The sequence below is a fragment of the Siniperca chuatsi genome, linkage group LG11, assembly GCF_020085105.1.
Source record: "Siniperca chuatsi isolate FFG_IHB_CAS linkage group LG11, ASM2008510v1, whole genome shotgun sequence".
NCBI classification, from domain to species: Eukaryota; Metazoa; Chordata; class Actinopteri; order Centrarchiformes; family Sinipercidae; genus Siniperca; species Siniperca chuatsi.
The window spans coordinates 26,576,814-26,598,546 of NC_058052.1; the positions used below are offsets into that span (position 1 = coordinate 26,576,814).

The 21,733-nt window shown below is 41.0% G+C and overlaps 1 protein-coding gene across 4 annotated transcripts in view; it reads left to right on the plus strand.

Moving 5' to 3' along the window:
• The window catches only part of gfra1a (gdnf family receptor alpha 1a), a 104,231-nt gene that overhangs the window by 2,095 nt on the left and 80,403 nt on the right, over positions 1–21,733 (plus strand). Inside the window, exons 1-4 of one of the 4 annotated variants that reach the window (XM_044213759.1) lie at positions 4–745; positions 1,317–1,622; positions 2,550–2,630; positions 15,405–15,575. In XM_044213759.1, coding sequence (XP_044069694.1) covers positions 682–745; positions 1,317–1,622; positions 2,550–2,630; positions 15,405–15,575 — 622 coding nt within the window. In that variant the 5' untranslated portion in view covers positions 4–681. Of the gene's footprint in view, positions 1–3; positions 746–909; positions 1,039–1,316; positions 1,623–2,549; positions 2,631–15,404; positions 15,576–21,733 lie in introns of those variants that run through there. The other 3 variants (XM_044213763.1, XM_044213762.1, XM_044213761.1) reach the window with 3 other exon arrangements.

Here is a 21,733-nt window from a genome sequence, read left to right on the forward strand (position 1 = left end):
TTTGTAGTGAGTGTGCAACTCACCAGTGACGGTAACCTTTCTTGATGCCCATTGGGATTTATGTCTCCGGCGCTCATTAGTGAGTTATGAGCTTAAAACTAATTGTGTGTTTTCTGTGCTTCCCTTCTAATATTGCCATTATAAGGGAGTGTGCGCGCTGTGATAGGAAGGCCTATATTTGTAAGTGTATGATAAGATTACTGTACTTCAGTGCGAGGGGGAAGCTGGCACACTCTCCTCCTGCTGAATGCGCTAGACAGCAGTGGGGCTCCAGTTGGCTGTGCGCGCTCAGACGCACAGACGCAAGCATCCCACTGGTTGGAGTTGGAGGACACTCGCCCGTTTCGCTTCCACCGCTGCTCTGATCCCGTGTCTTTGTCTCCCGGCGGTGAGAAGACCACCCGCACGGGAGAGAAAGAAAGAATCACTTCTCTCTTTTTTTTGTGTGTGTGTGTGTGTGTGTGTGTGTGTGGTCTACTAAGAGTCAGAGAAACTGCAGAATCGGGACTGGACACTTTTTGCAGGGGAAATTATTTCTCGCATGAGGCGAGCCGGTTCTGTTCTGTACAGCGGAGCGCACACTACGTCTTTTCAATGGATTTCAATACAGTGGAAGTACCCTGGGAATTAAACTACTGTTAAGTCGCTTTTAGTTCGCAAATTTCGTTCCAACAAGGCTTTATGTTTCACATGGAGAGGAAGACGATGATCCTCGCAGTACTGTATGTCCTTCTGCCTCTTTTAGGTAAGTTTCACTTGATGTATTACCACCAACAGCTGTCCTTTTGATACTAATTGATCCCATAGGTGCATATCAAATTTAGTGGCTGAACTGTGAGCTGTCTGAACGAGGGGCAGCCTAGCAGAGGCAGCGGCTGCTCACTGAGTCTGCTGTAGAGGCTACTGAACAGTGGCCCAAACTGCTCCAAAACGACAAAGTCCGCCAGGAGCTGTCGCTGCCCCATCAGACAGCAGTGAACGTGAACGCAGTTCCTCGCTCAGCTGAGGACTGCACGTTTCCATCGGCAAGATGAAACTGTCAGTAAACTCGCTGCGTGGATCACGAAGTTGTCAAGTAGTATGAAACTGCTTTCAGTCAGTCGACACATGACTGATGCTTTTGTGGCGACGTAGATGTGTTTTTCATGTTGTCGCTGCATAGCCTGTACAAGCTTAGATCTGCATTTTAATCCCTGAAAGCGGCTTGCAAAGTCCTTAAGCTCTGAATATTTACTGTGAACAAATGAGTGAACAGCCGACGAAGGGAAAGCATTATTATCTATTGTTATTATTATAAATGCCACTTCTGTTTCCAGATGTGTTGTCTTATGCCGAGGAGAACCTGCGTGCTGGGGCCACCCGGCTGGACTGTGTGAGGGCCAGTGAGCAGTGCCTGAAGGAGCAGGCGTGCAGCACCAAGTACCGCACGATGAGGCAGTGCGTGGCCGGCGGTAAGGAGAGCAACTTCAGCATGGTGGCCGGCCTGGAGGCCAAGGACGAGTGCCGGAGCGCCATGGACGCGCTCAAGCAGAGCCCGCTGTACAACTGCCGGTGTAAAAGGGGCATGAGGAAAGAGAAGAACTGCCTGCGCATCTACTGGGGGATCTATCAGACATTACAAGGTTGGTTTAGTGCTTTTGGTGTCAGCTTTTTCTTGTCAAGAACCCCTCAGTCACCCCTTTAGCAGATTCTGATTTAGAATTGTGTAATGGTGCTACTTCAGATCAGAGTATTCACTTTGATGTGTTGTTTTTGTATGAAGGTCTATCAGAGAATGAAACAATAGCACAGTTTTGCTGCTTTTTTTCAGGGGATGCCATAAAACCTCCACAGAGTCCCTCAGGGGTCTTTGTTTGGATGGGATTGCTACATTTAGAGAACACCCTGCAGCCCTAGTTAATGTGAAATGGACATTCCCCTTAGGTTTTTTAATCTGTTTTGTAAAGGGGTGAGATGATTAGTTGCCCTAGCTCCTCCCACTGCTGTATGGAGGGGGCACCATCAGTCCTCACCCTCCCTCCCCTTCCAGCTCTATGACCCTGCCTATCTGTGCTACCACAAACACAAAAACTCAGAAAGTAGCACACAGCTATTTATCATGTGATCATGCGCAATCACTCAACTTTCATTCAGATTTGCCCCCCGATTCAGTTCCCAGCCACGGTCCTGCAGAGCCGAGATACTTTTTGACCTCCTAAATCACTTTCCTCGAAGGTAATGGAGCGTGAAGCCCCTCAGCACAGTGCCATCTTAAAGTGTTGATCATAGCAGGGGGGCCTTTTAGTCCCTAAACTGCATCCAGCTTATTGCCAGTGAGTCGACTTCCAGTTGCGCAACACAGCTGACCAACCTGCCTAATCAAGCGTGTGGCTGTGTGCCAGCGTGGATATCGACTGACCCAAATAACCCATGTCACATGTAAGCCAATGTGAGGGGTGAGGGATGATAAACAAAACAGGAGGGGGTTCAAAACAAATCTATCGATCTATCTGTCTATCTAACTATCTATCTATCCATCTATCCATAACATCTGGTTATCTTCCTCACAGGTAATGATTTCTTGGAGGATTCTCCGTATGAACCTGTGAACAGCCGTCTATCTGACATTTTCCGCCTGGCTCCCATCATAGGTAAGAATAAAAAATCTGCTCTGTGGAGGCTTTCACTCCATCCCTTAGTATTTTTTTTTTTTTGTTTCATTGTTTCATTGGTCATCTGTCTCAGCTGAGATACGGTTAAGCTCCAAGCTGTGCATGCTCTCACCGAAGGTTATCTGTGTGTCAAGTATTTATCCTCCCTCATCCTCTCCGCTATCTGTCTTTCTCTCCGCTCGTTCTCGCCCCAGCTGTATTGCATGCTGGCTGGAAGTGACCTTGCATGGGGAGCTATAGTTCTGAGTCTCATTAAGCAGTGGATAAATGCTTCAGATGTAGAAGGAGGGCTCTGTTGTTGCTGTTTCACTGTGGTTGTGGACAGCTTCCTTTTGTGGCTGTTTGAATCCACTTGTTGAAAAGAGTGAGTGAGTAGCTCTGTGAGTAACACGGCAGAGCATGACAGGCATTTTTCTGTTCAGATGTGTGTGTATGTGTGTGAGCGATGCTGACTTGAGCCTCTAGATGGCGATGTTATTCCCTTCTTCCCAGGACTCTGTGGTCCCACAGTTGAGACTGTTGTTAGTATTTGAGAGCCTGATCTATTAATGTGGCACAATCATGTAGCTGCTCACATTTTCATTATTACACTGCAGGTGATGAGTGCCGTGTCAAATCAAATAGACACGCTCTGCCTCCACATCTTCAAAGAACAAGGCTGATATTTTGACCCCTTTTGATAGAGAGGAGCCTTTTCTTTCTGTTTCTTCTGTCATTTTTATTTCACAATGGGCTGATTTGCCCTAAACCAATGTTTCTTCTACAGTAGGGTGAGATCAAAATGTGGGTGGTGAGATACAGACAAACAAAATCTTGGACTGGGTACCGACTTCATGACCAATTTGCTTCTAAAGAAACATTGGCTGAGAAGCCAGCTTTTTTTTTTTTTTTTTAAAGCCTGTTCTCTCCTCTTGCTACTCTCTATAGAAAAAATAGGAGGACTTTCAAAGGAGAAACCCACCACGTCACACTATGTATGTCTCTGGCCCTTAATGCCAGTCCCAGCAAGGACGAGACACCCACAGGCCATCGGTGCGGAAGCATGTGCAGCGCAGGATCATAGTTCACATCACAGGCAGGTGACATCTCGACAGTCTGAGCTGTAGGGTCCAGGAGTGGGAACAGACAGATTTATGGTGTCATTCTCATAGTGAAGGCAGGCACTCCTTATTTGATGTCCAAATGCCTCTTTATGTTGATTGATGGCTTTGCATATATATCACTCTTTGTAAGCGGCGGAAATCAGACATATCAGCCTCTATCATTAAAGTACAGTTATGGAGACTAGGGCTGCAACTAATGATTGTCTTCATTATTGACTAATCTGTTGGTTATTTTTTTTTATTACTTGATTAATTGTTTAGCACATATAATGTCCAAAAACAGTGAAAACATGTATCTCACAATTTCACAGACCCCAAGGTGAAGTCTTCAAATAGCTTTTTGGGTTTTGGACTAACGGTCAGACCTAACGATATTCCAATCAAGTTGGAACCAGCAAACATTTGGCATTTTTGCTTTCTAAGTGACTCAAATGACTAATTGATTTTTTTTAATATTGTTGTTGTTTCATTTTCTATCAACTTCAGTGCTTTTGTTCCTTTGAGTTCCTAACCTTTTTGGCTCGTGACCCCTTCAAATGAAGACATATCTACACGTGACCCCTCATCACGAGCCTTGACAACAGTGATTTTTTTCTTCTCGGATTGTTTAATTTGAAGGATTTTTATAGGCTGAAGAGGTAAACTTATTAAGGATTTAACAAGAAGAAAAAAAACATTTGAGAGAAGTCAGAAAAAATAAACATATATTTGTATAACATACGATAGATAATTCTTTCTTTTTTTTATTTTCTTAATCATCTCGTGTCTCCTCAGATTTATCTTGGGACCCCCCACCCCACCCCCTAACAAGGGATAAAGCTAGAAGGAGAATAGTGTCTGATCATTAGAGGAGAATCATAGAGCAGGAGCAGGGGATGTAGGGGTGAGAGGAGAAGGCTGCAGGGGTGAGGGTTAATCAGTGAGTAGCAGGGTAAGGCTAAGAGGGTGGGGAGCACAGAAACAGAAAGCATGAGATCACTCTGCCTCCTCTGCTCTTTCAGTGGAAATTAAAGGGCAAGGTGACAGGAGAAGGATTGAGGCAGAAATGATTAGAGCTTAGAGCTTGTTTTTGATCGCTCAGACAGCCTTGTACGTTTCAGTTCAAGCGCGTAGCACATTGAATTGAGCAGAGAGCTAGAAATGTACACAAAAAAGCCACAAAAACATACATAGTTTGAAGGGGGACCAATATGAAAAGTAGTCCCTGGGGATTCTTGTAAATTATGCAAATTTAGGTTGTTTCGCACAGAACTTTATATTGGTGGTAGGAGTGATATTAGAGCACAGTACAGTACCCAATTTGATTGTTTTTCTCACTGTCTATAGGAACTCTTTGTACATTCTCTATTTTATTAGGTCTCCAATGTCACTGCACATTTCGTCTGAACATATTTTCGGCCTTTTACATACCTGAAAGATAAAATATTAATGATAACTTTTATTCTAGTTCATAGCGCAAATAAGTAAATGAAACAATTTTACTTTTTCAGGTCCTCAGACACCAGTTTGTGAACCACTTATGATCCGAGTCAGTGGTCTGTGGTCAGCCCCCTATTTCAGGAGGCTCTCTGAACGCGTCTCATGTTTGTCTCAGTTAGGCAGTACGACTCCGTGATCCCAGGCTATAGGAACAATAGGCAGCCACGATGATCCTTTAATTCCATAATCGACCCTATGTCTCTGACTGAAGCGACTAATCTCCTGTGACACCCATACATACAGTGCACAGATGCACAGACACTCAAACACACACACTGCTGTGCCCTGAACACCTGTTCCCAATGAAACGCCCATAGGCGTCAGTCTGACTTCATTACAGAGACATGGGTGTCGTCTTGGCCGCACAAATATACTGAATGTGCAACTAAAGTGGATATATGCATTGCCTTTGCTGATTTACTTAAGTGAGATTAAGATTTACACTCTGGAAGTGGCTATTACACGTTTATGTTTGCACATTTAACAGAATTTTGATAAATAATAAAACATATTGGATAGAAGATGTATAAAACACTGACATAATAGAAAGCTTAAATAATTAACTCTAATTGAATTTATATTGAAAAATGAAATATAATATTCTAGCTAGTAGAAGTGCACACACACACACAACACACAACAGTAGGTTAATTTAGCTAATTATTTTCAGATCTTTAGCGGGGGCAGAGTTCCTTTTCCTCTGGTGTGAACAACCAACTTATCTGCACCAAAAAATTAGCAATTACTGTTGCAGTAGTCTACGATGTCCTTTTAGAGACATAAAATAGTGGCAAAATGGCTAGATATACTGTAACTAAAAAGCTGCCTGCGCAAATTAGTTTTTTTGATTATCATGTTTGTTTAGAAGGAATCATGTTGGTGTCTGAGGCCTACATCTGGACATAATGTACTGTACTGTACACTGTATGAGAGTTAGTGTCAGTGAGGTCCCGGGCCCTGTTGCTGAGGCCATCTGCAGACGGGAAGAAACTGTTCTGGCGTGAGGTTAGTAGTCCACCATGTCTGCCCTGATCATCGTATCTTTGCGGCTTGGAAGTCGCTGGAAGTGTTGCAGGACCAGTAACACTGCCATCTTTTCCTGTAAGTTGATGTGATGAATCAATAGATGGCACATAGGAGGCTACTCTCCATGAGTTTACATACCACACATACAACACCTAATGGAAACGTTAGATTTTTTCATATTTTCACAGTTTAGTGTTATAGATGGTTTTCAATATACAGACACAATGTAACATCTTTTGAAAGTTGCCATCTCCGTCATATATTCATTCTTGTTACGAAGTGAGAGCTGTAAATCTGGAACCTTTGAATGACAATTGCACACAGGAAAAATGATATATATAAAACTCATTTAACACATTAGATGTGGCGGAAGTGATCAAGCCTCACTGCATGTAAGGATATAACAAAGCATGTGCACCTGTGTTTTTTCATGATTTCCATTACATTTTTAATTCAGGCTGTTGATTGCTTTCCTCAGTTTCCTTTCCCAACAAAATGTGTTTCCCTGTGTTCAGTTCCTTTATCGTTTTTTCTCTTTCTCTTTAGCAGCTCTACCTGTTTTGATGTCTCTGTTTCAGTTCATTAAAGGGCTCAGTGAGTCCGTCTGCTGTCCGTGGGAACCTTTGAGACCACTGCTTCCCTATTAGTGGAAAAGTGTGTTGTTTTTACTTTTCATTGAGCACATACAACATGCATGACATACATAAGCCTTCTATATACTTATGCCTGTGTAAAGAAAATGAAAAGCTAACTCTGTACAGATTTTTCTTACTGCAATATGTCCGTACATTATGTTGTGTAACCTTTTTTTTAAACTTAGAGAGATGCTAGCTTTGGAAATCAGTAAACAAAAATTTGTCATCACGCTGAGCAGAAAAAACAATAATTTATGTTGCACCGCATGAGTTCATATAAGCTTAGCGGAAGGAGAGAGCAGAGTTTAGATGAAATGGCTGCACTTCTCTTCACCAGTTGCCCATGTTTATGAGTCACTGATCCATGCAGGAGGGAGCAACACAGAAACAGAGAGCATTATTCTGAGATTAAAGTGGACTTGGAATTACTGCCACACCATTTGGCCCAGGCCGCTGGAAATTCAAAGCAGTGTAGGAAATGGATGAATACACAGCCTGGGTAGTTTCCTATTACTATATTCCACACTTGCTGTTCCAGGTACTTTTCGTGTCCCTTTCCAAACATTTCTTCTCTTCACCTGCTACTTCTTGTTCTTGTCCTTCTTCAGCATCATCTTGTTTTTCGACACTTTGAATATCTCAAAGATATTGCATGCCTAGCTCTCCCCATCATCATGACCCCTCATTTTTAATTCCTAAAGAGTGCCAAAGCACAACTGAGGCATGCATGACTTAAAAAACATTTCTACATCTCGGAAATGGTTGATTTGAACTAGTTTGAAAGCATTTTGGTATATAGCCACAAAGATTACGGTGCATGATTGCACTGTTTGTAGATAAGAGATCATTTAGTTGTGTGAGCCAATTGTCATTTTGCACAAGTACGACGAGAGGTGAGAGAAATTTAACACGGGGCAAAAAGTGACACTGACCGTAGTCGACAGTCTGGGCAGCAGCCAAAAGTGACTTAACATATACGGCAGCTGTGGTTAAATGATGGGGTGGCAGTGGGTGGTTCCAGGAGGTGCAACCTATGAATAAAGATTAGTTTATACAACTATCATTTTCACTCTGGCCTGTGGACTCAACTTTTACAGATGTTTAAAAGTTTTGAAGTGATAATATAGCATTTCGGTCGGCAGCACTTATCTTAAACCAATGTTTGTACTTCAAAACTTTACAGTAAACAGGGAAGTGTTTGAGATTTACAGCAAAGTATGATGTAGCCTAGTACAGAGAATTTTTGTCTTTCCCTGTCCTTACATGTCAAGGGAATCAGTAACTGTTACTCAGATTGAACTAAATCTAGACGGATTTTCTTGAGTGTTGGAGCTATTTATTTCCAACCTGTGCATGTTTCAAATTTTCTACAGGACCATGCAGTAATCAGGAACTGAGTTCTCTGGCTTGTAATGAATTTTTTTCTCCTCGCTGTAGATTGATGTCTGTTTGGCTTAAACTCTCTCCTTAAGCTCCGTCTTCTTCCCAGTTGGCTGGTACAGCAGCTCTCTGTATATCACCCACTCACCAGTCATAAGCCCCAATACACCAAAGCTCAATATTGTGTCTCTTCCATGTGTCAAGACTTCAAACACATTTTGTTCTCCTCCCTCCTACTACTGAAGTCAACCTTGAAGCGCAGTTGCAGCGATGTGTGCATATGTGTGTATGTGTTTTGAGTGTGAAAAAATCTGTAAGTGCGTGGCCCGGCTGTCAAGCCAAGGCAGCGCTTCAAATCCCCCTGTGCTGACACGCAGGGCTGAGAGGCTGTCAGCACCACTCAACCACTGGCTGCAGAGGAAGTCACTCTCATTATGAGCTGCCAATGTTTAGAGATAAGAGGTCTACCGCTATCTCTTTCCCTGCTTGTGTCTGTGTGTATGCCTGCATCTGTTTGTGTGTTTATGTGAATGCGAGACAGAGTCGGGGAGGGAATGCAGAGGAGTTACAGATGTAGAAACATCATTTATTGTGTTGTATCTTTTAGAGAGAGAGAGAGTATCCTGCCTGTACTCTTAACTTTATTTTTCTGCCTTTATTTATCAAGAGTTGGTTGACTGAGCACACTTGCTCTTTTTTCTGCCATTCCCTGCTTCACGCTTATTCAGTCAAATGTACAGTATACGGTATGTAGCTGGGAGTTTCTCTGGATATAAACAGTTCTACACAGATTTAGTGTTTACTTTATAAAAGTTGTTGAAGGAGTGAGCGTTTCCTCACTTTTTTTAGCCAGGTAGACTGATTATTAGAGACGTGTTTTCAGGCAAACATTAATCAAGAACACACAATCTTAATCTCAAGGACTGTAAATTCTCATTCAGAAAATAACTCATTTCCTTGCGCACCATTTTTGGCGAGTTGTGTTCATTATTATTTATCACTTCACACTGGATGTTGACAATGACATTCATAAGATCAAACATGTTTAAAATAATCTTAAATAAAATAGAAAATGAATAGGTATATTCATTAGGTAGAGAAAAAAGTGGGAGCAGTGCATTACTACTCAAGCCTCATGCCAGCCCAGTGTAACAGTGCTTAAAATATGATAATCTGTTTTTCTAGGAACAAGCAGTCCAGCTGATGAAGTCATGAGTTTCCTGGTTTGGTTTGGTGTCATAGTCATGCACTTCTGACCTCACCAATGTACTTATAAACCCTTTTGCATCATTTTCCAGAAAGCTACTCCTTCATATTTGTCAGCTAAATGACTCAGTTCCCTGAAGCATATTTCATTCAAGCTGCATCATTAAAAGAGATGCTTTTTCTTTTTCTGCATGTCAATCACAGACCAAGTGCAGCTCTCAGTCTAGTCTGACTCACAGCAACTTTAATTTTGAATATAAATTGTTCATTCCTCACTCGTTGTTCTTCCCTTCGGCCCAAATGCAAGCACTTTCTACAACACAAGACACCATTTTAGTTTGAGTACAGTCCTATTTTGTGTGATTTTTGCATGTATTCCCATTTAACACACAGACGCCCAGAGACCCTTTTCTGACAGAATCGTAGGTACGTGAAAAAAGAAAGACGTAGAGAACTTTGACTTTTGGTACAGACATTCACAGTCCCCAGAGGATTCATTCTAATGACTTTGGGGATGCCCTGACTTTCCCTCTAGCACAACCAACATGTTTTTTAGTTCTTGAGGTATGTTCTCATGAACAAATAGCAGAATTCCTGTGAGTTCAGCCACTCCTTTTACCTTTACACTTCTTTCTCCACTTGTGGTAAGGAGCTAAGGAGGGCAGCTAAATTGTCGCTCTATTTTGTATTTGTATTTTTGTAATACTAGTGCGGCTGTAGGCTTTTGGTCTTGTTTTTTACTCTTTACGTTCTCTATAGTACACTGACATGACAAGTTTCTGGTGCACATCCTTATACTGCATCCATTCATCCATCATGCGAGTCTCCATCTACAGTATGTCTTCTGTTTACGATGCATTAGAAAAAAACTGTCCCTATAGATCTCATCGTCCTGTCCCCTGCACTGAGTTTGTTTTGTTAAAGACTCCCAAATCCACTGTCGACATTACTGTCCCTGTGCCTTGTCTCATATGAAACCTAATCAATACAGCGCTGTGTTAGATTGGAAACTTGAGGCTGTGTCTACAAGAATCTATTGATTTCTCTCTTTTTCCCCTGTTCCCTCCTTCTTTTCCGCCCAAGCTCTTCCGCTCAGGCCGGGATCAAAGGCTTTATCCTTCAGCAAGGTTTGAGGTGTACAATTCCAGCCTGAGCTCCGCTCTTGTGTTCTGAGAGAAGGACACAGCCTGTTGGGGATTTGTGTTTTCACTGACCTTGTCTCATCTCTGTACAGTTGATTTTTAGCATAACGTGTGCAGTAATGTGAACTATTAAGAGATTCTAAGAGATGTGTAAGTGTATTTTTGGTTAAATATAGATGGATTGGTTTGGGAGGAAAGGCAAGGCTTAAGGAAAATTCCTCTACACTGTGGAAGAAAGATTATTCTGATTCAGTGGTAGCTGTCAGCTTGCATTGTAAAATGTACTGTATTATGCAGCAGGGAACTGAGCCTAGTTCAGATTTAATCCAAATCCTTAAGGCAAGGTCAAGGGAATACCTTTATATTGTAGGTATCACTGACTGTAGAACTCTTTATTTTTATATTTCTTCATTCCAACCAGGCCTTTTAAAGTTCTCCTTCCCCATGCAGCTACATGTCAGCTGGCCACTTAATTCACCACACTGTTTCAAAAATGACAGATCCAGCTGTGGGCCATTGGCAGAATAAGTCTAACAGCAGCCATATCATCAGGTTGCCAGTCCAATCGCTGCCTGGTGCACCATGGGCCAAGAAAATCATTTAGTTAAAGGTGGCCAGATTTGAGTCCCTCGGAGAGGCCTTTGATTGGATGTGAAGTGGAGGGGTGATTCATCATAGTTAATAAATGCAGCTGACAGCTCAAATCAGCGGGAGGGAGCATGTGCCAGGTCTGCCTCCCCCCGCTGCTTTATACTGCATGCAAATATGGACAATTAACTTTTCACATACACAGTTGCAGACACCTACGCAGATAGAGTTATACACGGTTATATGTGCACATGCAGTCAGGCACGACGCACAGGCAAAGGATGGATTATACAAATGTACACAGTTATAACTTTAGGTTTAAGAAATAACAGTCAAGTTCTTAAGTGGAACATTTGATTTAGATATGCAGTGTCCCCAAAACATTGTATGGTGTGATGAAAATGTTATGTTGTGCAGTGTGAAAACATATGTATAATTTAGATACCTGTTAGCAAAGTAAACCTGGGCAAATGATGCATTCTGGAAGTGGAGTAGTAGTTAATTACTATTATGGTTATTTGTAATCTAGACATCTAAAAGAACCCTTCGCTTTTCAACCAAATTTATCCCAGTTTTAACGTAGACGTCTAGGTTGAAACTGTTTAGTTAAATCTGGTAAAAGTTAACAGACGCAAGCTAATCCAAAAATGGGCAAAGACCTGGAGCGTGGTTGGAGCTGAGGTGGGCTGAATGAAGCCTGGTTGCTGAAGCCAAGCCACCTGTGATGTCACCCACCTGTCACTCAAAGCAGCCACGTCCTTAATTATGCATAACTTTAAGCCTTTTTACAATTTAAACGAGTGAGTTATACAAAAATTCACCCCTCTCACAGTTGTCATGAACGGGGAAATTAGCTAAAGAGACCAAAACCGTTTTTGTACCAGGCTGTAAACATGTTTATTTCTGCTGTGAAGTTGGGCATTTTAACATGGGGGCTTATGGAGTTTGACTGGCTTTTGGAGCCAGCCTCAAGTAGCCATTTGAGGAACTGCAGTTCTTGGTACTTTCCTGTTGGCTAAATTTTTCTGCCCAGGAGGTTGCTGCTTGGTCAATGACTGATGTATTGTACTTAAGACCTTTCGAAAATATAGTTCTTTAAATGCTGTTGAAAAAAACTTTACATCACGTATAACGTAAAAGTTTTAACCTAGACATTTTGACCTGAAAATCACCAAATCAATGCTTACAGGTTTGCCTGCGCCTAGATTTAAACCTGCCTCAGCCTGTTTGCACACTTCACATACTTAGCTCTTAAAATGCATTTAAATGTGGCAAATAACTACATTTGAATCAACAGTGAAGAGAAGAATGTTTTATTACAGTGTAGTTAATTACGATGTGTTATAATCACATTGTGTTTTGCTTGGCTGGCTGAGCCATGACTGACCGCTGGCAGGTGCACCAAAGCCACGGCCTTGTGTTAAGCTGCTGCTCTAAGCCCTCTGCTGCACCCAGTCAACTCACAGGATTAACTTGCCTCGGCTCCGGCCATCAGGGCTTTCACTAGTGCCGTTTTGTCTTAATAGAATTTCATACTCTACCAAAGTAACTGGACTGAGCTATACTGTTTCATTCTTTTATAGAAGTGGATTTGTAAAGTTATGTTTCTTCCCCTGCTTGAAATTGTTGAAATGTTTCATTCTCAACCAGTTTCACTGTTTGAACTCTTTTGCCCAAGTTGTTCCATAGATATTGTTTAAATCCATTAAACCTTTTCACCGTCGGGCCCCAACGGGGACGATATTAGCATAGCAGCAGTAGTTCTGCTGCGATCATTAAGATTTTTTGGGTCTTCTGCGATTATGTTTATGAAGGGAGTGTAACATCACACTCTACAGTACAGTGCATGTGATAATTGTATGCATTTTGTTTAAAAAAAGTCCAAAAATGCAATTCCATAGTTGTTTAGCTAATGTGTAGTGTTTTTGTCACCACATCTGGTTGTTTCTGTCATATTGCCAAAAAAACGCTTTTTTTTTCGTTAAGGGGCGATCACACTGAGTTTTGTCGCTAGAAACACATTGCCAGCAAAACCATTGTTTTCCTATGGTACCATATGTTTTCCTCCACGGTCTAATCCCCCACACCTTTGCGTTTTTCTTGCGGTTTTTAGACACGCATAAAAGATAAAATATTCTCAACTTTTCAGCACAAGCCGTGGAGTCGCTCCACTCATCAGTGTCAAACCTGGCCCAGACAGCCAATCAAATCAAGCAAGAGGCGGGCTTTACTACTTTACCACTTTCTTCCTTTTGCTTGAGCATCCAGGAGAATCTCTCTGGTGAGTATAATGCCGTTTACTTTGCCGATAAAACGCTAATTGGCTAGCTAGTTAGCTGTTTGACTGTGAGAGAGCTACGCTCCTCAGGCGCACCAGCTGTGATGCTGCTTTTGAAGCGGCTGCGTCTCTGTGTAAATGGTAAATGGACTGTACTTGTATAGCACCTTTCTAGTCTTCCGACCATTTTAAGCGCTTCAGTTACATAACACATTCACCCCATTCACACACATTCATACCCTGATGGCAGAACTGCTCATCAGTAATGTGATCGCCCTCTTACACCCTTAGTCAAAAAAGCCAAGGCCTTGTTTTTATGACTCTTGCCCATACACAATAAATAAATGATTATAATAATTATTCTGTTTGCTAGTGCAACTAGCTTCCACCTAATTCTTGATTATGTAACGATGTGGCAGTGTATCATTAATACGTTTTACCTTCCATTGTAGTTGATGTAAGCTTGTGGTCATCTTGCACAGCTTCTCAGTGGTCTGGCTAGGTTCCCTCTTCATATATATTTGGGAAACTTGTAAGGACCTCTTTTCCTGGGAATCCCAAGTCCCTCTTGCACTTTTTGCTAGTAGTACACCAATATACATTTTCTTTTCCTGCTTAGCACACTTTGAAGGTCCCTACTGGTTTATTGGAATTTACCATGAAATTTACACTCTGTCTCCTGTGATCATGTTTGTCAACAGTCACAGTGCATCTGATTAAAGCAGTGACTCTAACTAACAAACGCCTCTTTTTGGAGAATAATAGCTTCACCCCCTTTTCTCTCCCTTCTCCCTTTGTGCCTCTTCTTTTGATCACAGAACAGCAGCATCCCTGAAAAGCAAACACGGCCTTAAACAGACACTCAGACACACACACACACACACACACGCAACCAAGAGCCAAGAGTGTACACACACCCATACGCACACGTGTGAGAATACATGCACCCACTGGCACCCAAAAACACACATACACACACAAACAGCATCCAGCTGAGCTCTTGTTCTGTGCCAGTCTTTGCTCTCAGAGATGTTAAATGAGGGCATTGATACATAAATTTGCATTTGTTTTATCCACAACCGTCCTCCTAACTAAAAATCTATAACGGCATGCCCCCAATTTGCCAGGCAGCTTCAGTTGCTTCTATTCTGGGCTTGTTTCATGTGAGGCTAGCGTGACTGTTCAGTCGATTTGGTTGTGTGTACACTCTCTTCACACATAAGTGGGCTAAACAGCGATCTTTCATCACACTGATTGTGCAGTTTGTCAATGGGAAATCTAGGTAAACACCACCCAAATTATTCTTTTGTTGCGGTTGGGCTCTTTATTTGTACTTAAGGCACTTGCAGCTTTGATTAGAGTATTAGAGTTTGTGGGAAAACTACAGAAAAGACAAGTGATCACTGATGTGAAAAGATGTCAGTTGTGGAGCTCATGCAGTCTCACTGAGCAGGTACAGAGCATGATCTGGACCAGTTGTGATTTCATTGATTGACACTGGGAATACATTAAAGAGCTTAGAGCTTCTTCTCACTATGTCTGCTGCAGATAAGAACTATACTCCCTCAGCGATGTTACAGGCAACAATTCCCCTTTCCTTATTCTCTTCTGTAGCATACTGAACTGGTCTTACAATTCTTCCTTTTAAGAAACTCAGGAATCATTAAAACCTTGCTCCTGTGTGCCCCTTCTGCCTTTACCTTTGCCTACCTGGAAAACACCCAGAATGTGACTTTTGCCCGTAAGCTGAATGATTTGAATGCTCTCTTTCCGGTTCTATTCTGACCTTTCCCCTTTGACCTGTGAGCATCCCCTTTTTATCATTTGAAGTCTTGACCTCCCTGTGACATTTGTGAACCCTGATGACCCCTGATGGCTGTTGGTTGGTGGTCCTGAATGAAGCACATCTCTTACAGAGGGTGGGGAACCTTGGAGCAGCTCCGCCACTTCAGCTCCAGGCAGGGGGGGCGCCCAGGGCAGGGTATCCCAGGGCAGAGAGCCAGCTCTGGGTAGAGGGAGCCCCTCCTCCACGGAACTTCAGGATCCCAGTAGAAACAGGAGAGCTCATCCCAATTGGGCCATACTGGGTAACAAAATAGAGTTGTGTTTGTATGTGTTTGATCATGCATGATTGTTTCTTGAGATAAAGTCAGGCACAGAATACAAATTCCATGTCAGATTGTTAAGAGTATCTTCAGCTGAACTCGTGCGGGTGCCTGCAGTTGGTTTTCTTTGGTAAGAACAAGGGTAGAAAATTAGACTTAGTTAGTAGTTCTGTAATATTGATGAGGTTACAGATTTCAAAACAAAAATTTGATTGCAGTCCATGTTGCTTCAGAGAAGCATCACAAACATTCTGCAATTGTGTTCTTTTTCATGATGTACGTTTTTTGGCATTCTGACTACTTTACAACACATGTAGAAATAGCTGAATTTGAGTGCACGCTACGGTTTGCTCTTGATCTGCCTGTTTATACCCAGAAAACCACATTTTTGAGTTGTTTCCTGCAGTTGATTTAGATGAAGCAGACCACATCTGAACCAGACCAACACCAAATTATTCAGGTGGTCTTGTAGTTTATGCCAACATTTGAAATAATGGCTGGGGAGTTCAACACATCTACTCTAAAGATGCTTGGGTCTGAGATATGAGGATCGCAATGTCAGTTTTCCTTGGATCTGTTGATCCGTTCACACTGACTTTAGCCTCCTTGGTATCAGATTAAGCCAGTTATGGATTTTGGTTCCCTTGGGACCTTCTGAGAGAGGTGTCAGGCCGTTGGCCTGGCTGTCCGTCTGTCTGCTTAGTCAGCTGTGTCAGGAAGGGTTGACATGTCCTTCAGAAGAGTTTCTACAGCAGATGTGCTCTCTGTTGAAAAACCCTGGAGAAGAGAGGAAGGGTTGGAATGGGAGGCAGCAAGAGACAGAGAGAAGTGGGGGGGGGGTAGAAAAAGCAGAGGATATGCCATATTTTGATATTCCCACTGTGCCATTTTGGCTTATGAATTTCCATTTTAGAGGGCAGTCAGTATCTGTGACTGCTACATTAGTTTTATGGCCAAAAACAGCTTATTGCAGGCTGTGATGGTGCTGTGGCAATATTTCATTTTGCATCAAGGCCTGCTGAAAAGTTAACTTGCTATGTCTTTGTGAATGAATTTGGTCATTATTTTGCAATTCACTGCATTATTTCAATTTTGGTGTACATATGCGCCTAGAGTGTGCACACACACGGATACAGGCACGTGGCAAACTAATAGATTATTTTGCTGGACTGCAAAGACATGAGTATTTCTTACTGACAAATGCATGTACACACACAGACAAACACCATCACGTATATGGTTGCACATCTTCTTGCATGCACAACTGACTAAAGAAGCAAACACAGAAATGCACACTCACTGGCAAACACACACATTTTCTGCTGCGAGTCTAGCCGAAGGGGGGATTACATCAATAGGGTTGTGAGGTTGAATCATGCTGAGTTGTGTGTTCTGACTAAAACCTGAGGGGCAAAACACACTCTCTCCCTGCCTTTTTCTCTCTCAGTATCACTAGGGGCATTTCCATCCACCTGTATTAATGCATATTTTCAATTTGCACATTAAACATTTAAGTGGAATTTTCAGAAATTATGGGGAAAAAAGTGAAAAGTACAAAACGGTTTTAACATTTGTACGAGGTGAAAAAGTTAGTGCATCGATTAGGAGAAGATATGATGAAGGTTAATGGAATATTTAAATAAGCAATGATGTGGTTCCTATTTATCATACAGTAGACAAAGCACCCCATGTGTTGCTGTGATTTACTGTTACACGCTTCTACTGTGTAGAAAGACCACAAAAATACAGAATAAAAGAGCAGCATTATCAGATAGCCTGGTGCTCTAGGACGCTACTACTTAACTGCAACATCCCCAGGTTGAGTCTGGCAGGTAACCCTTGTTACATTAAAAAAATGTGAATGACATCATAGGTGAGAAGCAGCAGTAAAATACCATGATGGACCAGAGTGTAATCTTGTTAAGACATGTCGAGTGTATTCACATTATGGTAGCTGATGGAAACACACACTGATTCAAATGTATTTTTACATTTTTCCCAGATTGTAATTTGTGCAACGTTTATATATAAAAAAAATGTTTTCAGCTCTCTGTAAATTTTCTTACTCTTTCTCGCTCTGTACCTATCTCTGTTTCGGCTTGCAACCTTACGAAACATCCTTCCGAGCCGGGATCAAAATCAAAATCAACTTTATTGGCCAAGTATGATGACAAATAGAAGGGATGTTGTTAATAGCTCTCAGTATACTTGGATATAACAGGAAGACTCACATACTGTAGGCATACAGTAAAAATAAAGAAACAAAGATATATAAGTAGAGAAATAGTGCCTTGCAATGCAAAGAATACTGGAGTAAATTGGCAGTTCTATGACAATATCCATGCTGTGCCAAAACAGAGATGCACACTGTAGTCTGTAGTAGCACTGACATTAAGATATGCTCAAAAACCGGAGTATTATACTGTATGTGTACAGATAATCTCGTGGTTTTTATCAAGTCACCGGTGTTTGAAAAGCGCATCTGGTGTTCAGAATGTATGGTCCTTCACTGCGTAGTACAACTGGTACTTTGCGATGGGCATATATGGAAGCTCCATCCCCCTCTTCAGACACTTTTAGTTTGACAAAGTGTCTGAGAGAGACGTTTATACAAAGGTTGATGTGTCGCTCTGCCACTCTCCTCCTGTCACACCTAAATGTTCCAGCTACAGTCTGCATTATGTGGGTTTGTGCCTGGGTGGGTGTGTCTGTCTGTGTGTGTAGAAGAGAGTGAGTGAGTGTTTGTGTGTGTGTCCCCGGGATGCTGGCGTTCAGATTAATTAAAAACTTAAATACCTCTGTTCTCTGACAGGAATATGGATGTCGCCGGGGGCTTAACTGTAAATACCGTTTCTCCAAAATTACCATTTAAAATGTTTCATCGTCCCAGGTAATAATTGTTGTATAACGCGCTGCAGTGAGGATTTGAAATAGAGTAAATACATGGACTTAATGAATTGCCTTTTACACACTTTAAGTATCAGTATCACTTGTTTCAAGTTAACAGTGAAACAGAAACTAAATGGGCATCTAAGATCAAATTTCACCTCGTTCTTTTGTTGTAATTATTGTTTTCTAACCTCTGTTTACTTGAATGAAGAAAACAAAAATTGCTATGGCCTGCCTGCCAAACTCTGTAAACTGACCTTTCATAAACAAATGGCACATTATCTTTTTGGTGGAGGCTTCATGTTTTACTACTTCACTCAAAAACCTAGCTCGCTGAGTAAATTATGCATCTCCAAAAACACAAATAAAGCATCAGAGGTGTTCATTTTCCTAAAAATAAAGAGTAATCATAAACGTTCCCACAGGAAAACCAGCTGGACATGTTATGTACAGAAGGGAGACTCAACAGTTCTGCCACAAAACATCAAAGATCACGATAGTAGAGGATGTTGCATACAAGTCAAATTGTGTTTAATATCGTGAGGAAGCCTGTGTCATTGGATTGAATCAGAGCTCAAAGTGTCTGTCATCTTAGTGAACAATCCAGATGGCCTTTTTAAATGTAACATAAAAGATGGTGATTAAAAGGTGCAAGCCTTAGAATGAATAATAACAGTGTTTTACTGCATCAGCCACCATGAGGAAATTCTTTTTTTCCTTTAAAACGCATTGCATTCCCAAAGTCTGTTATGTGGAGATCAGCTCCATGTCAGATTAAAAGCAGAGCCATTGGAGAACAGCTTCACCCTGGACTTTTCTTGTTTTTCAGGCAAGTTGAAATGCGTTCTTAAGCCAAGAAGTTCAACTTTTCAGTGAAAGGATGTGAAATGGTTTCTTTTGTGAGAAAGCATATCATAAGAAGAGGATGAGTTGTGCAACAGCCAGAATGAAAGTCGGTAGAAAAGTTGGTTTTATTTTTCACCATAGTCAAAAATAATCAGTGTAGATCATGATGTCTTTTAATGATTCTGATATGTGAAAGTTGTTTTATAGTGTATATATGGATAATATATAAGGACTGTTTTTTCACAGTGTCAGCTCTTTAAATCAGTAGTGGGAGCTAAGTACATTTACTTAAAACAAAGCACATTTTTGAGGAACTGGTACTTGAGTATAATATGTCAATTTTTGGAGATGTCTGCTATAGTTAGTTATTTAGCACTGTTTTATTTGACAGATAATCAAACAAATACTTGTCATAGATTAAGATTTTAGATTCAACATAAGATTAAAGTTCACAAAATATTTCTGTTGTTGGGGGGTAAACTCTTGTGAAGTATATAGAATGTATGTCAGCTTAACTTTCAGTGGGCTTTAGACCATATCAAACATATTTAACCTGGATCTGCAATCTTTCAACTGTTAAAACAGAAAAATCTGAAGTAATTTTACTGAGTATTTTTCGAATTTTGAACTCAAAATGGAGTTGAATAAAACCCACAGAACAGTGTGAGCACACCTTTGACTATGATTGTCGTAGCAGGGATCAAACCTGTGATATTCCTCATGATTCTCTCTACCACCCAGAACGCACTGTCATCATCTTGTATCCTCGTCAGCTCAGGAGATTTGGCCACCGGCCTGCTGTATTTTGGAAGAAGCATTATTATTAAATGAGGAATATGAAAATGTCTTCCTGAACCAAATGAGTCATGACTGTCTGAAAGAGAGAGCTTATTTTAAATCAGCATTCATAGTCAGAGGAGCTTATGAAGGGCCACGCCCAGAGCATTTATCCTCTCATTCCATTCTTAGAAACTTTGCACAATTCTCACAGCCTTAATATAAAATACTGATGATTAATTAGAAACGGATCTATAAGGTAAATATATTATTTAGCTCTGTAAGACTGTTTGAATGTTTGAAATTTGCATTTTTAGAGGAAACCTATTGCACCTCATAAGGCAAAAAGAACTAATCTGCATAAAATGAGCAGAAAATACAGGGAGGGGAAAGACGGGAAGAAGTGAGAGATATGGTCGTGAAAAAGGTGAGACAATCATGCATACAGTGAGATTTGTGAAATATTTCAGTTTGTTAAACAGCTGCTGTAACGTAAAGGTAACTGAGCATCATTCAAACAGTAACACTCACACAGGAATATAAATATTCCTGGTATAAAGCGTCCAGCACTGGTCACTGGTCATGAGTCATAAAGCACAAAACCATTGACTATACTGATGTAGTTAGTACATAATTCATGAGAGTGACATATGTGTGTCCACTGAGGAGGTGCTACAAGTGTACATCAAGCTGCCTGACTATGCTGAGTGATATGGTTGAAATCCACATAATGATATGTATTTTTTCCCGAAATTGATATACATCACAATATATCACAATACGGCGAATATATGCAAAATCTCATTCCAAATCATCATAATGCAACAAACACTTTATTTTACAGGTCTGTAATTTATGATTCCTGGGAATTTACAAAATAATTATAGGGGAAATAGAAACACAGTTCTGAGACGGTTTTTGAATCTAGTTAGTTGTGATGATGAAGCAATTTCCTTGAAAGAAGTGCTCCATATGTCCCAAATAAATATTAATCTTTCTTTATTATTGGAAACTTTATCTCCAAATTTCTTAAGTTGTATGTCTGCCTGTAAACACATTTCTCATTTTTGCATGTTTGGGTGACCTGCTCTGCTTTTACTAAAATATTAAGATTTCTCTGGCAATTCATTGAAATTGTACCAATTGAACGCTGTCCATCAAGTTCTGTAATTTAGATTTAGAAGTAGTTACATAGTACATAGAAATTATAGGGAACTATTGGACCTGAAAAAAAACTGTCTCCGCAAACTATTGTTCCACTCTATGCAGAGTCTAATGATTAGATACACGTCTTCGGGACGCCTCGGTAGCCTAATGCTTGCAGCACATACCGCATAAGTGTAAATAATGAACCATGGCTCGATTCCCAGCCGGCGGCCTGTGTTGCATGTCATATCCTCCTAGTAGCTAAAAGGATAAACTTTCAGTTCTCACAGATGGACAAACTATGTGATGGTGATAGTTTTTCAAGATTACGACAAACATATCTTTGGCATTTCTGCATTGCAGTTTCTTGTTACCTATCAGCCGACATATACACAGATGCCTTATATCTGTGACAAGCTATCATCAGCCGATACATATACTTCCTATGTGCAAAACAAAAACATGAATGACTAATTATGCTT